Source organism: Setaria italica, chromosome III (assembly GCF_000263155.2).
Source record: "Setaria italica strain Yugu1 chromosome III, Setaria_italica_v2.0, whole genome shotgun sequence".
Classification (NCBI taxonomy): Eukaryota; Viridiplantae; Streptophyta; class Magnoliopsida; order Poales; family Poaceae; genus Setaria; species Setaria italica.
In genome coordinates this window covers 14315374-14329584 of record NC_028452.1, presented here as the reverse complement: position 1 = coordinate 14329584, position 14211 = coordinate 14315374, and the positions used below count along the sequence as shown (strand labels likewise).

General features: G+C 47.7%; 1 protein-coding gene across 1 annotated transcript; it reads left to right on the top strand.

The window, feature by feature from the left end:
• Window positions 1–11764: 11764 nt before the first annotated feature.
• LOC101786946 (transcription factor bHLH112) lies at window positions 11765–13984 on the top strand. Its single transcript, XM_004961543.4, has 7 exons — window positions 11765–12145; window positions 12292–12655; window positions 12760–12879; window positions 13077–13142; window positions 13278–13343; window positions 13472–13537; window positions 13682–13984. Exons 1-7 carry the CDS (start codon window positions 11940–11942, stop codon window positions 13829–13831), a joined length of 1038 nt encoding a protein of 345 aa, XP_004961600.1. The 5' UTR covers window positions 11765–11939; the 3' UTR covers window positions 13832–13984.
• Window positions 13985–14211: the final 227 nt, after the last annotated feature.

The following is a 14211-nucleotide window of genomic DNA, read 5'->3' as shown; positions in this document are numbered from 1 at the left end:
ACGACTAACAATCAAGTAGAGCACGTAATAACAACGGCCACTTAGTTTAAATCAATGTACTCCACTACTCCCTACAGGCAACTTCGGCAATTATAAAGAGCTTATCTGCTCGCCATAAACCATGGATGCTCTCTCTTTTAGATGAAAGCAACTCCACCTATAGTACGTGTTGCTGATTCCAGCCGGAGATGGCAAATAATTGCATATATGCATTGTGTTCACAGTGAGGGGTCTATGGCCGCCATGAACTGGTTAACATTGCCAACAACAAGCATATAGGTCCTTCGTTTCAAAAAAAAACAAGCATATAGGTCCTCGGTGATGATTAGATCTAAGTACCTAAGAATGCAATCTAGGCTTAGCTAGTGATCGATTGGTGTTCTTGCTAGCATCAGTGGCAAATGGAGACTAGCTCAAATTCTTGAAATCCTGGTCGTACACTGGCTAGCTTTTGGACCGCTAGTTAGTTGTTCTTGCATTGCCTGGTCAAATTAAATGTCGCTTTAGCTAATAAAGCACGCCCTTAATGCTTTCTGCTGGGACAATATGATTGCAATCTTTCCGGGGGAGAAAATCCGGCCGGCTGGCTTTTTTGTAACGATCTTGTCTTTCTTAAGTGAAGCAACAACGCAACTAATATTAATAATTTGATGGTTGATGCTGAGCCCTGATTAGTGCCGCTGCACGCACTGTCACGACAACAGAACCAAAAAAAAAAAAACAGGCGTGCATCGCCGCTTTCTTCCTTTCTCGCTCGATCATCAGTTAGCATCTGGCCTGCTGCCAAGGAGCGAAGACGCATGATGTGCATATACACATGGATGGACCCGTGTCAAGTCGTACGTACGTGTACCTCACGAGCTGTACTTGATCGATCCCTACGACAGTAACGTGCTTCATCCACCACATATCCATGCTTTGGTTCCGCTTTTGGCGCCGGTGCACGGCACGGCGGCGGATAGCGACCGGCCGGTGCGAGCCGTCGGCAGAGAGCTAGATCGAGCTACTAGCTAGCTCCCGGGACGACGGCGACGTCGCACGGAAGCGGGTACCGCGCCGGCTGGCCGCCTTCCTGATCCAACCCGTCCCGTCGTCGGTAGCCAGCCAGCTAGAAGGCTAGCAGCCAGCAAGCAGGGCCCCCGGCCCCATGACGAGCAGCTAGCCTGTAGCATAGCCTTTCCCACGGCCGGCCACTGAGCCGGTGCGGAGCAGTTGGTGGCATGGCCATGGCGACGGCCGTGGCGCGCCCTGTCGCGGAATATCATGGAGCCCCGGCACCGGCTGCCCGTACGTCCCGACGAATCCCAACCCGCCCGCAAGTGAAGTGGCCAGGTCAAAAAGCGGCCGCGGCGCGCGAGCGAGCCACAACTTGTGTGCGCCCCGGCAAGATCTCGGGGCCCTGCTTCTTTGGGCGCGCCCGCGCGCCACGATCTCCAGATCACGCCCCGCGCGCCTTTCCGGCTGACGCGACGCGAGGTGGTAGCTCGCTCGCGGCTGGCTCTCTAGTGCGCGCGCGCATGGTGGCTGGCCTACCTACGGCTAAAGACGACGCCCTAGCTCTCGTCGCGTCGCGTCGTCTCGTCCAGAAATCGTCGCGAATAACCTGTCCTGCCGTGTCCCCAGGGCCAGTCTCAGGCAGTTTCCTCAAAGTTTTTATGGGCATTAATTCGTAGGACACGTCAGTAATCTTGTTGATTTGGCAACATCATCAATAGGAGAGAACCTTCCCGTTTCATCCCCACGACACTCCTTCGTAGTTACCTAGTTGTTGAAATGATATGAAACGCGCATTGAGAGCTTCCTCGTTTCATGGTCGGATTACGTGCGTAGCTCCCCCGCCTCCGCCTGGATCCACCGCACCCCGCTTCCTCCACCCTCAGCAGCTCCCTGTATTCCCGCTCGCCTCAATATCGCGTGCCAAAGCTTCTGCTCTCCCCTACAAATCGCCCGCCAGATCCTCTTTCTCCCGGACTCACCGCCCTTAAATCGGAGTCGCCGACGGCGAACTGATGTCGTACTCCCTCTTCCCCTCCGTCTCAGTGAAGGAGAACCTCATATTGGTGGGGGAGATGTCCCGCCGGGGTAAATCCGCACCCCAGCTCGGCGGCGGCCCGTTAAAGCACAGCGGCGGCGCATCCTCTTCCCCAACAGCTCCAACTCCTCTACCGGTAGTGCCATTGCAATCGGAATCGCCACCACAACCACCAACTGGTCCATGGTGGCCTGGATGTGGAGGTAGCAGTGGCCATGCCAATCCATGGTAGATCCGAGTTGTTTTCTGATGGTTGTGAAATCTAGATTAGTTTTGCTTGGATTTAGCATAATTTGTTTGACATAATGTTGCTTAATGTTTCATAGAATTGTTTGATGCAATGATAGTGTGTGCATACCTGAGCTGCATGATGCTCCTGATAGTAGATGAGGCATAGCTTCTATAGCAGTCATGGACAAATTAAAACTGGCATATAATTTGAAGGTGTACAACACTACCAATTTGAGGTTGTTAGGTCTTTCAGGTTGCTAGTACTTAACCAATAATGATATCAATGTCCTGAACCAATCTACTCCATTTATTGAAGAACCAATCTACTCTATTTATTGAAGAATTAAAGGTTCAAGCTCCTAGAGTCCAATACATGGTCAATGGGAAACAATGCAACACGGGTTATTATCTCGTAGATGGGATATACCTGGAATGGGCTGTATTTGTGAAGTCAATATCCATACCTATCTCCAACAAGGACAAGTTATATGCACATGAACAAGAAGGGAAGAGAAAGGATATTGAACGCATATTTGGAGTATTGTGTCATCGATGGTGTATTCTAAAATGACCAGCTCGCCTATATGATTGCCGTCATCTTGAAAATGTAGTGCTAGCTTGCATTGTACTTCATAATATGATAGTTGAAGATGAAAAAAAATGAAGAAGAGATCGAAGAGAATTTTGATCTAAATGAGGCACCTAGTACAGTGATCGTTGAAGAACCTGAATTCTCCCTCGAAGACTATGTTCCATTTGAAAGGGTGCTAGACAAAAATGAAGACCTTCAAGATCGTTCGACTCATATACAACTCAACTCAAGAAGGGCTTGGTGGAGCACATTTGGAACAAGCACGGATGATGTCGGAATATATCTATAGATTAAGCTATACTATATGTAATCATTTTCATATGAAGTTAAACATCACTTTTTTTGGAAGCAATGTTTATTTACCTATATAAATTTTTTAATATGAGAGATGGCCATATACAACCTATGTTTGTTTGGTAATATCACCATGTTCTACTATGCAAAAGGCTACATAATTCCAATGGCACATTTGATCACAACACAATACGAAAGTACCATGTTTATAAAACTGTGCAGTGAAATTGTGCACTGAGAGTGACAATTTCATTCCATTGTAGAGTTAATGTGACTGTCTCGGTAACGGTGCCCGTGAAATTGCCACCGAGGCTGACTGGCCTAATTAAGCTCGCCGCATTTCCGTTGACGATGACACAGTGCCCAGAGATTATTCGTGCTGCATGGATGGATGCCGTGCCAATGCCACGACTTTTTCCGAAACCTGCTAGAGGGCTAGAGCGTGTCACCCTGTCGAGGGCCGGGGGCTCCGGGCCATATAATATAAACGACGTCGTCCATGCGTACACAGCGGCCGACCGGTGCGCGCGTACGTACGTATTCGTACGCTGCACCGGGCGGGCGGGTACCGTGCACGGTGGCGCGGCTGCCAATAATGGCTGGCGACGGGGGCGACCGCGACGGGTGCCCACACGGGCAGAGGCTGCAGGCCGGGCGGGCCATGACGGGGAAGGAAGTACGTGCGGGGCGCGCGGCGGCGACCGATCACGTCGCGTGTCCGCGCCCGGCGACATGTCGGGACATTCCTTTTGGCTGCCCCTCCCCTGTGCCTCGCCCCGCACATGGGTGCCACCCTCGCCGTGTGCCCCACTTCCCCCAAGTCCTCCCCAGCCCGTCGGGGCAGGCCCCGGCTCTGTCTCCGCGCCACACGCTACAGACGACGACGCCCAGCCGGCCGGAGCCGGAGCCGGTGCCCTCGCTCGCCGGCGGGTACCAGCGAGTATGAACTGGTGTCGCCCGTGCGGTCGCTGTCCGCGCCCCGCCTTTCGGAAAGGGGTGGGGGGCACAGCATCTGTGCCCGTGGCCGTGGCCTCTCAACGTGCGCGCTGGCTCGCTCTCGCCTCACGTTCCCTCTATCCATCCATGCATCAATCATCCGATCTGCATCTGCACCATGCGTCTGCAGTTCTCTGCGGCGCTGGTCACTTGCTCGCCGCGCTGTCTAGCCGCACCAGGGCCCGGCCGGGGTATAACTGCGGTGGCGCGGCGCCGGTGGCACTTTCGGGGCGGCGACGGAGCGCAGTAGCGCCACCAGCAGATCTCCGCCTAGACCTAGCTAGCTGCAGATAGGGGTATCAAATCAATGTCGCGGCGGGTAGGCCCCGCCCAGATGGGGAGCGACGGATGGACGGACGGGCAGATCGCAAAAGGGAATGTCCCCGGCGGGCGCTCGCATTTGTACATGCTCGTGTCCCCCGGTCTTTCCCCGTAGTCTGCCGACACACGGAGCAGCGCGGTCGGCGTCCATGGATCGGCAGCGGCACAGCTGGCTCCGGAGTCCGGACGCAACTCATCAATTGTATATCCGGGTTCTTATTTATGCACCGTGTCTGTAGCTCGTGTCTTGATTTGCCCGTTGGTTTTTGTAAATAGGATCTTTGTGAAATTCATGTCTCCTCTACGTGAGATGTATGCTACACTGATACGGACCTTTTATAAGAAAACCAACCGAAAGGTCTAATGATCTTCAATCTCCGATATTTTACATGTGCTCTCATTCAACTCGAAAATTTTCCCGATGCTCATCCCTGGATGGGATTGAATCGGCCGGCGAGCTGATTGGGGGCGCCGGGGCGGCAATTTGGATGGGATTGGAGAGAGCGAGCTGATGGGGGCGGCGAACTTCTTCGGGTCGGTCAGCTGTTGGGGGCTGGTGAGCTGTTGGGGGAGGCGAGCCACGAGCGGATGCTGACAAGATGGAAAGAAGAGGGAGTGAAGGGGTACGAGCAGAAAAGGGTAAAAAGGGTATTTAATCATCGGAGCTGACTGGACGATGACAAGACGAGTCAGCGTACTTCACGTCGGCAGAAGGACGAATTTGAGCCGGTTGAGAAAGTTGGAGGACTAGAACGGTCGTTTTCATAATTGAGGGACGAAATTGAACCGTGAGCAATAGTTTGAGGACAAAATCGGCTATTCCAACAATCCATTTTTCCTACCGTTTGATGCAAATCGAACCATCCTTATCGCAAGAATGTCTATCTTCTTTCTTTATCGGATCTCACTCCAAATATAGAGAAATGAAACAAAGATATTATTCAAAGTCGATTGGACCAATTGAAAAGATTTGAGAAGTACATCTAAACTAAAATTTGTTTAGGATATTAAGTGGATAAATATAGTACATTGTTTGGTTAGTAAAAATATATTTCGTCTGATATTGAGCCCTTTTGATAGGGTTGTGCCTAGCTCCGTCTCGGACTCCCTCAGCATTGTGCCCTATCGTATGCAATTGTAGTGGCTTCAGCTCTGAGGTGCAAAAATGAACTAGGAAAAGGAGGAGCCGATGAATCTAGTTTTAAGGAGGTTTCAATGGCTCCCCGAAACAGTGCTTAATAGTACCCTACAGTATTTGGAGCCGGAGCATACGAAGCTGGAGGCTCCTATGTGACTTATGGAAGTCAGTTAAACTATACAATTTTAAAGCCCATTATACCCATCTAGCAAAACCATTGCAGCCTATCAATCTTCCTCTATAAATACTATTCAACATTTTCTTACACTATTCAATAATTCCTCTATGAATACTATTCAACCTTTTCTTACACTATTCAACAATTCGTAAATACTATGTCAACATTTTGAATATGCTAACTCAACATTGCACGGTGATCAGATATATATGTTTGACTTGTTCCCCCTACCTCACCTAGATTTTCCCACCTGTGGTACATGCTTCAACATTTTTTTACAACTGATTCAACAATCTATAAATACTATTTCAACATTTCAAATAGGCTAACTCAACGTTGCACGGAGATCGGATATGTATGCTTGACTTGTTCCCCCAATCTCACCTAAATTTTTCCACATGTGATGCACACCTCAACATTTTATTACATCTCATTCAACAATCCCCAAACCATGATAAACATCGCATACCGTAGCATGGATCTCAACCACCGCGAGGCATGTAAAACTCGTGAAAATCATATAGGTTTTCCCGCACGAACCTGTGCTAAAGAGGCCCAATATAGACGCGTAGGCCCGCCACACATAGAAACAGCGCCCTCGGTACGGTATCGAACTGCAGGGCGCAGACACGCGACATGTGCGCTTGCCCGGCCACGCAGCCCAGCTGCTTTCGTTGTCCTCGTGACAAATCGTACGTACGAAAGTACGCAGCTCCATGGCCCCGTCTGCCCGCGGAGAGAGAGACATGAGACACGTGCACGATGCACGTACGGATCGATTCGTCGCGCATGGTCCGCGGATTCTTTGGTTCAGATAAGCTAAGGCGCCGTGACATGTGCAGCGTCACGGCTCAGGGATCACGGGAACTGTAGCGTACAGTGCGGGAGCGGGCAAGTGGCCGGCACGGCAGATAGCACGCGATTCGCGACGCGATCAAGTCGAAACCGCCGATTTCACCTCTCAATTTGACAATTTCGCATACACAGCCAGCGCCCACATAGTTTTCCTCCTCCGCGAACGATTTGGAGTTGGGCCGAGCGTGCCAGGCGGCCGGGGCCCGTGTTCGACCTCCAACCACATCTCGTGTGGGCTGGTGGTGGTCGTGGGCTGTGTGGTGGGGGCGGCCGGCCGGCCTAGCGAGAGCTAAAAGGAGAGAGAGGCCCAGCTGGTTTCTGAGCCTTCTTCCGCCATTCCGTTGTATGTGTTGCTGGAGACGTACAGAATCCCTGTCTTTTTTCAAAAAATAAATACTTACCCAAAAAGTTAAGATTATCATTCACTTCTGCGCTTTTAAACCATACGCAGCAGATTTTTTTTTAAAAAAATGAAAAGCTAAGTTAGCGACCAAGATGACCAACTTATGATTTGTGTTAGTTCCAAAAAGAAAAAAAATCTTATGATTTGTGTTTACAGAGAAAACCCAAAAAGGAATTTGGACCACATATCACTGTATACGTGGAATCTAGATTTATTGGCAAATGCCTTAGCCGTCCTACTTTCGTTCGACTCTTGGTATCGACTGATGGTGCTGTAGGGCTTGTTCGCTTCAGCTTATAAACCGGTTGAAAAGCTGAAATAGTTGATTTGTTGTGAGAGGAAAATACTGTTTGGTGGCTAATAAATCGGCTGAATAAGCTGAAGCGAACAGGCCCGTAGCATGCATAGCCCTAGTCAACTCCTCGAGTTGACTTCATGGACGTGTTGACAAACCGGCCAAACTAGTCCACTCACTTGCATCTCCAGGAAAATCAGATCGAGCTTGACTGAAAGAACTGGACGGCAATCAGTCAAGACGACTCTTCCTGAGAGTGGCAGTCATGGTCGCGGATCTTTAAAGGCGATCTCTGAAAGGACAAGAGGTTTCTGATTGCATTGCTGGCCATACTTTTTCTTCCCCCGAGAGGTCTTGACTTTGTGAAGGACTATCTCTGTAATTCTGTATCTCTTATATAACCTCCTAACTGCATTGGTAGGTCTTCAGTTTGCAGTACTGTATAAATAAAAATTAGACCTTGAGATGAATGGTTCACCTGAACTAAATGGAGCTCACAATAATCGAGTCAAACAAGATACCGAACTTGATCGCCGTATGGTTGATCAGTTGGTCACATCCTACCCTACCGGATAAAGCTCAAGCATATACAATAAACACTAGACATACACTCCAGCGGAAAAAAATAAATGGCATTGATGTTTTTTTTTTTTAAAAAGAAGAAGCAAAGGAAAAAACGGCATAGATAACTAAGGGATTACATCAGAGAAGAAGGGTGGTTTTGGCACAACGATCTGATGGACTAGAAATAGAATACTCCAGTTTGCAGGGATACGATGCGCAGAACGGTACAAGGTTCGTTGGCAAGGCTTATGGCGGCAGGAACAGGCATTCTCTGAAAGTGTGCAATAATGCAGTTACATACAAAATCAACAGTCGCAACCACTAGAGCACAAGAACTTGTTGTCATGCTTTACTACTTGCCGGTGCGCTGTCGTTGACTCGTTGGGATAATATTCTGCAGCTAGCTAGTTCTGCGAAGCAGCTAGCTAAACCCGTTGCGTTGGCTGGAACACTGAACTGACCGGGCTTAATTTCCTCATAGCAGTTGCGCTCTAGCCTGCAAGTGTCTAACTAACCCTGTCTGCTTGTATAGCCGCCATGAAGTAGTTAATTTGGTTGATTAGAGTCGTGGTCGTCGTCTCATCGACCTCCTATTGTTGTCTTGTCTTCTCCGGCGACAGCCAGTCCCCGTCCACGGCACCGGCCGCCAACCATAGCGGATTCTGGCGACGCGCATTGTCGAGAGCGTGCGATTTCCTCCCTGCTTTTGTCATTTGTGTGCAGGTGCATGTGTTTCTCTCGGTTTCGCATTGACAATTGACATGCTCCTGCACGCGGCTCTCGTTGACGATCCCTCTCCGATCTCGAGTAATTATATTAAGCAAGAAGTGGCTATTAGACCTGCTCCAAAAGTCCATTCGGTCCGTCAATTTCACCCGATCAGGCAAGCGAGTCTCGGATTGGTGCTGAACTCTGAATATCGTCAAGGCTCAATAACCAATATCTTTAGGGTTTTGTCAGGCAAAGCGGCGATACGTGCAGGGATTCCACGGCAACAGCTTGCTACAAGGTCAGACGGGTAGCAGACAACTAGTGCTGGATTAGCTGGGGTTGCAGCGCAGTGCTGTGCACTGCAGCTGGAAGGGTGCAGTGGACGGATCACGGATGGTGCAGGCGGCGGCGACGGTCGCTCTCGGGGCTTTTGACTCCGACCGGAACATATTGGTCGTCGGTCGCCGTCGGCGTCGGCCTGCCGGGCCAACGGGTATCGGCGACCGCGGAGGCACGCGTGCGAGCCTTTGGGCCCCGCTCGCCGTCCCCGGCGCCACGCCATGCCGACGTCACGTACACGAAGACCGCGATCAACAGTGCCGGCCTCATAAAGAAAAAAAGATGTACAGTCCCTGTACCCCTCTAGCTGATGGCTCGGTCTGAAAACCGGACACCCAGCAAAATATGAATGCATACATCAGCTGACATCTAGAGATTTTTTTAAAAAAAAAGAAAATGAAAGACACGTCTTTTTTATTTTGGAAAACGAAAGACGCGTATGAGGTTGACCGAATCTGAAGCTTCAATCCATGACCATAGTAAATCACCGTTGCTTTACACTTAATGCAAACCAGCGCGTCCAAACTAGCTAGCTTTGCTTGGTCGCAAGCGATACCATAAATCACGCGGAGCGGAGGCAAATCAAACATAAGCTACAATCATCTATATCCACGGACCATGGTCCACAAGAGAAAAGGAATAATGTTCATAACAACCTACAAAAGCTAGGTGCAAATCATCACAGTGATGCTGTTTTGCTAGTCTTCAAGTGTTTGGATGGTTTTGGGTCTTAATTTGGTTCAAGTGGTCCACCATCTTACTCTTACTAATTGAAGGTTCCTGTTGAAGCTTTCTAGGTGAAGCTACCTAGGATCCTAGGTGGACACTTTAGAAAAAGAGAGAAATTCTCATAAAAAAGCAAAACATCTAGTCATCAATCGGTACACTCAAATCATCGTAGCCATTCGATATATTATGTTTTTAAAAAATTACCCACCTATGCCATTATGAAAATAGTCTAAAGTAACCCCTAAATGTATATCTAAATTACCCACCTCTACCATTATATAAAATAAACTAATGTAACCCTTAATCTTCATACAAATTACCCACTTATGCATTAGAAACAATATTTAAAATAACCCCCTACATTTGAAACTAAATTGCCCACCACTAATACTTAAAAAATAACTTAAAGTAACCCTTAAATTTACATCTATATTACCCACATAGGCCATTATTAAAAATAACATGAGGTAACCCTACATTCGATACAAATTACCTTAATTAAAACTATACACCAATATATGATTGTAAATTGTCCATTTCTTACACTGTTGATATATGATATAATAATTAAGGTATATAGGCATGATGTGTGTCACCATTTATATATAGAGGAAGTAATGAGAATATAGATTTCTATGTTAAAATTATAGATTAAACTTAAGGCCCATAAACAAATTCAAGCGCATACCTGCGATGCAAAGTGAAAAGCTAAAGATTAAAAATGTGGATGAAAATGTTATACAGTAATTACTAACCAAAATCTATCATAATCGGATGAAGATTATAAGTATATATCTACATAGGTATTGTGTTCGAATATTTAACAAATGAGAAATAGCTCAAGGTAACAGTCTTGTAGCAATGTGGCCTTTTTTCATTAGAGACTCAACATTAGTTCTTACGAGACACGCCAGAAAAAAGACAAATCCTAGATATTCTCACAAAAATCAGAAACATTAAATATCAATCCTATAAACTCTAATAATCATAGTTACTGGTCTATTATATTTTCTTAAAAGTTACCCATGGCTATCATTATGAAAATATTCTAATATAATACTAAACATATATCTAAATTACCGAGCTATACCATTATAAAAAATAATCTAAAGTAACCTCATAATCTTTATCCAATTTACTCATGCATATTATTATAAAAGCATAACTTAAAAGCCATTCTAAATTTGTATCTAAGTTACCCACATATACCGTTATTACAAATAGCCTAAAATAAACACCTAAATCTTAATCTAATTATCTTCATGTGCATCATACAGAAATATCCAAAAGTAAACTAATATATGATTCTAAATTACCTATTTATATCATTTATAGTATAGAAATACAAAGTCAAGGTATATCGGCATGATGAGTGTCACCATGTAGACCATTTATACATGTATGTGAGGAAGTGATGAAAAATATTGATTTTTATACTAAACACAGTGTATGAAGGTGCGATTCACAATGAAAAGAGTGTGAATGCGGATGAAAAAGTGTATAGAATAATTACTAATTAAAAATTAATCACAACGAGACAAAGTTAAATATTATGTTGAAGTATTCAAAAAATGAGAGTGTAGTAGGTAAAATAAATTTGATTATTAGCGAGAAATTTAATTTCTGAATAATTTTAAAATACAATATTTTCTAAAAATATTGGTCCGTGCGGGAGCACGGGTCGATGGACTAGTATATTAAATTGAAAATAAAAAATCTATATTTTAAAATATTTGAAAAATAATCGCACCCTCCCCGATCGGCAATACCGCGTTTGGTTATGTTCTTGTGCTCTGACCAGTAATGTCATTCTTCTCCTTCACCGGCAGCGCCATCTGCCACCGTCGCCATTGGGGCTGGCCTCATTCCCGTTCCAGAGCGTCAACTTAGCTAGGGTCCCAAAATGTCGCCGGCCGCACTGTTCATCGACACGGTTTTTTTGCTTGTGGCTACACCATGAGTGCGTGGCTGTACACGCACAGGACTAGCTAGCCTGATACCGTCCCAATCCAATCAAAAAAGGTAAGGGCCTCACGACCATAAACTATGTGTTTACCTATAGAAGTAGTCCAAAGGTCAGACGAAGTTTCAGAACTCACGAGTCAGAGACCCCTGTGCTCTCCACAAGCTGATCGATCAGAGTCCACCGTGTATGGCACGTTAACTTACTTCTGATATATACACACACACACATCATCGGCGACGAGATTCCACTGCTGCGTACAACAAGGCGCTGGCGTGCCCTCTAGCAAGCTCTCCTCATGGCAGACGAGTGGTGGAGCTCCGTGCGTGCCGGCGACGGCGCGTCGGCCTGCTCCACGGACCAGGACGCTGCCGAGCCGGGGGCGACGAGTGCCACCTCGACGGATTATTTCCGGTCAGGTTTGCACGTCGATGCCGCGGCCTCGCCACCATCGTCCTTCCTCGCCGATCCACCCCACATGGCGGATTGGACACAAGCCTACGTGTAAGTAGAGAATCTCAATTTGCCGCGCTGTGTCTGTGTGTGCCTTCGATCTTGGCGTGATCGCTTGTTACACCAAAGGCACACTGATGACTGATCGATCGACCTCTACCGTTTCTACGAGTGATTCATGGCGATTTACACGGCAGGGGCGGCGGCAGAGCGGCTGCGGAAGCGACCGCTAGCTTCAACGCGCTCCTCCGACTCCACGGCGACGACGCGGGTCGCCACTTCCTGCTCGATCAACAGCCCGACGTCGTCGACGGCGCGGCGCCCTTGGCACCAGAAGCAGCGGCGTCGCGAAGCGCGTCCCTGTGCGCGGAAAATCAGTACTCCGGCTACGGCGACGTGCCGGCGGCGCCGATGACGACGACGAAGCCGTTCTCGCAGCAGCACTTCGTCTCCGGCTTCTTTGCCTCGTCGACGCGGAATTTCAGCGACGTGGCGTCAGAGCCACGGCCGATGACGACGAAGCCGCTTCTCTTGCAGGCCTTAGAGCAGAAAGCTTTCAGGGTACGACATGGGTTGGCAGCGGAGCCGGCGCCGCCGATTCTCTTGCACACCTACCGGATAGCTGCTACCTAGGGTTTCTTCTGACGACTCGGCCTCTGGTGCAGTCCCATAAGGAGCATGTTCAGGACGCTTGCTACTCGGCCACAAGAAGAAGCGTTCCCGACTCACCGGCGGCGGCTAAGAAGCTCCGGATCGCGACGCCGTCTCCCATGCCGACCTTCAAGGTGTGCACCGGCCGGCTGGCCGGCCTGTGACGCAATCGATCGAAAGAGATTATATCATCTTCCACCTTCAATTGTTCGGACATCTTTCGATTTCCAGCTCAACTTGCAATTCAGGCTAGATATATGTATTCTCGTTAGCTATGATGATCATCGATTGGATTATGATTGCTTTAATTTGAATTCTTCTCCGCGGGCAGGTGAGGAAAGAGAAGCTCGGGGACAGAATCACCGCGCTCCAGCAACTCGTCTCGCCTTTTGGAAAGGTACCCTTTTCTATCTGTAACTTTTTTCCTCCTTTCGGTTTCTCTCATGTTCGTCATCCTTTGAATTTCGCTCGAGCAAATATCTCACTCCAAGTTGATCAAAATTTTCGATCCATCGCATTCCACGAAATTTAGACGGATACTGCATCGGTTCTTCACGAGGCCATCGAATACATCAGGTTCCTACACGATCAAGTAGCAGTAAGTACACGAACTTATAGCTCACGGTGATCAAATAATGACTGAACAAATTCATGGTTAATACTAGTGCATGTTTTCAACATGCACAATTTGTGTGGTTCGAGCTAATAATGAACCAACCGCTGCAGTCCCTGAGCTCTCCGTACCTGAGGTGTGGACGCCCTGTGCAGGTGCAGCAGCTACAGCAACAACAGGTAATATACATCTGCCACTTCTTAAGCATCGTTTTGAGTGTCATTATACTGTCAGAATTGTTTCCCTCACTATATTATTCAGAATTTTGTTCTTTATTTACTCTTACCATGTAAGAATCACACTTTCCCCCGTGAATTAACAAGGTTTCGTATCACGCCAAAGACGGTGGCGAGGCGAAGGAGGACCTGCGAAGCCGAGGGCTGTGCCTTGTCCCGGTGGCGAGCACTTACGCGGTGGCGAGCGAGACGGCGCCGGAGTTCTGGCACCCTAACTTTGGGGGAACATTTCGGTAGAGACAGACAGGCTAGAAGCTTATAGCTCTAAGGTAGAGACATGTTAGTAGTGTTGAAGCAAAAGCAAATGAAAAACCTGAGCTGTAACCTGTTTATGAGGATGTTTAGTTGGATTGAACACAAGAAATACACCCACAAGAGGAGATGCTGAAAGACCACGTGCACTTGTGCACACACGCCCTGCATGAGTTCCAAAGGTTAAGATGGATATATTTGTTGGGGGCAGGTTCAAGAGAATGATATGCTAGCGCTATTATTGATAGGTTGGGGGTGGAGGATGGTGGAATGGTGCTAAAACATGGAAGCAAAACGGAGAGGTTAGCTTTGCAACCATAGTGAGCACTGAGCAGTTGGTATTTTTTAAAAAACAAGTTATCACG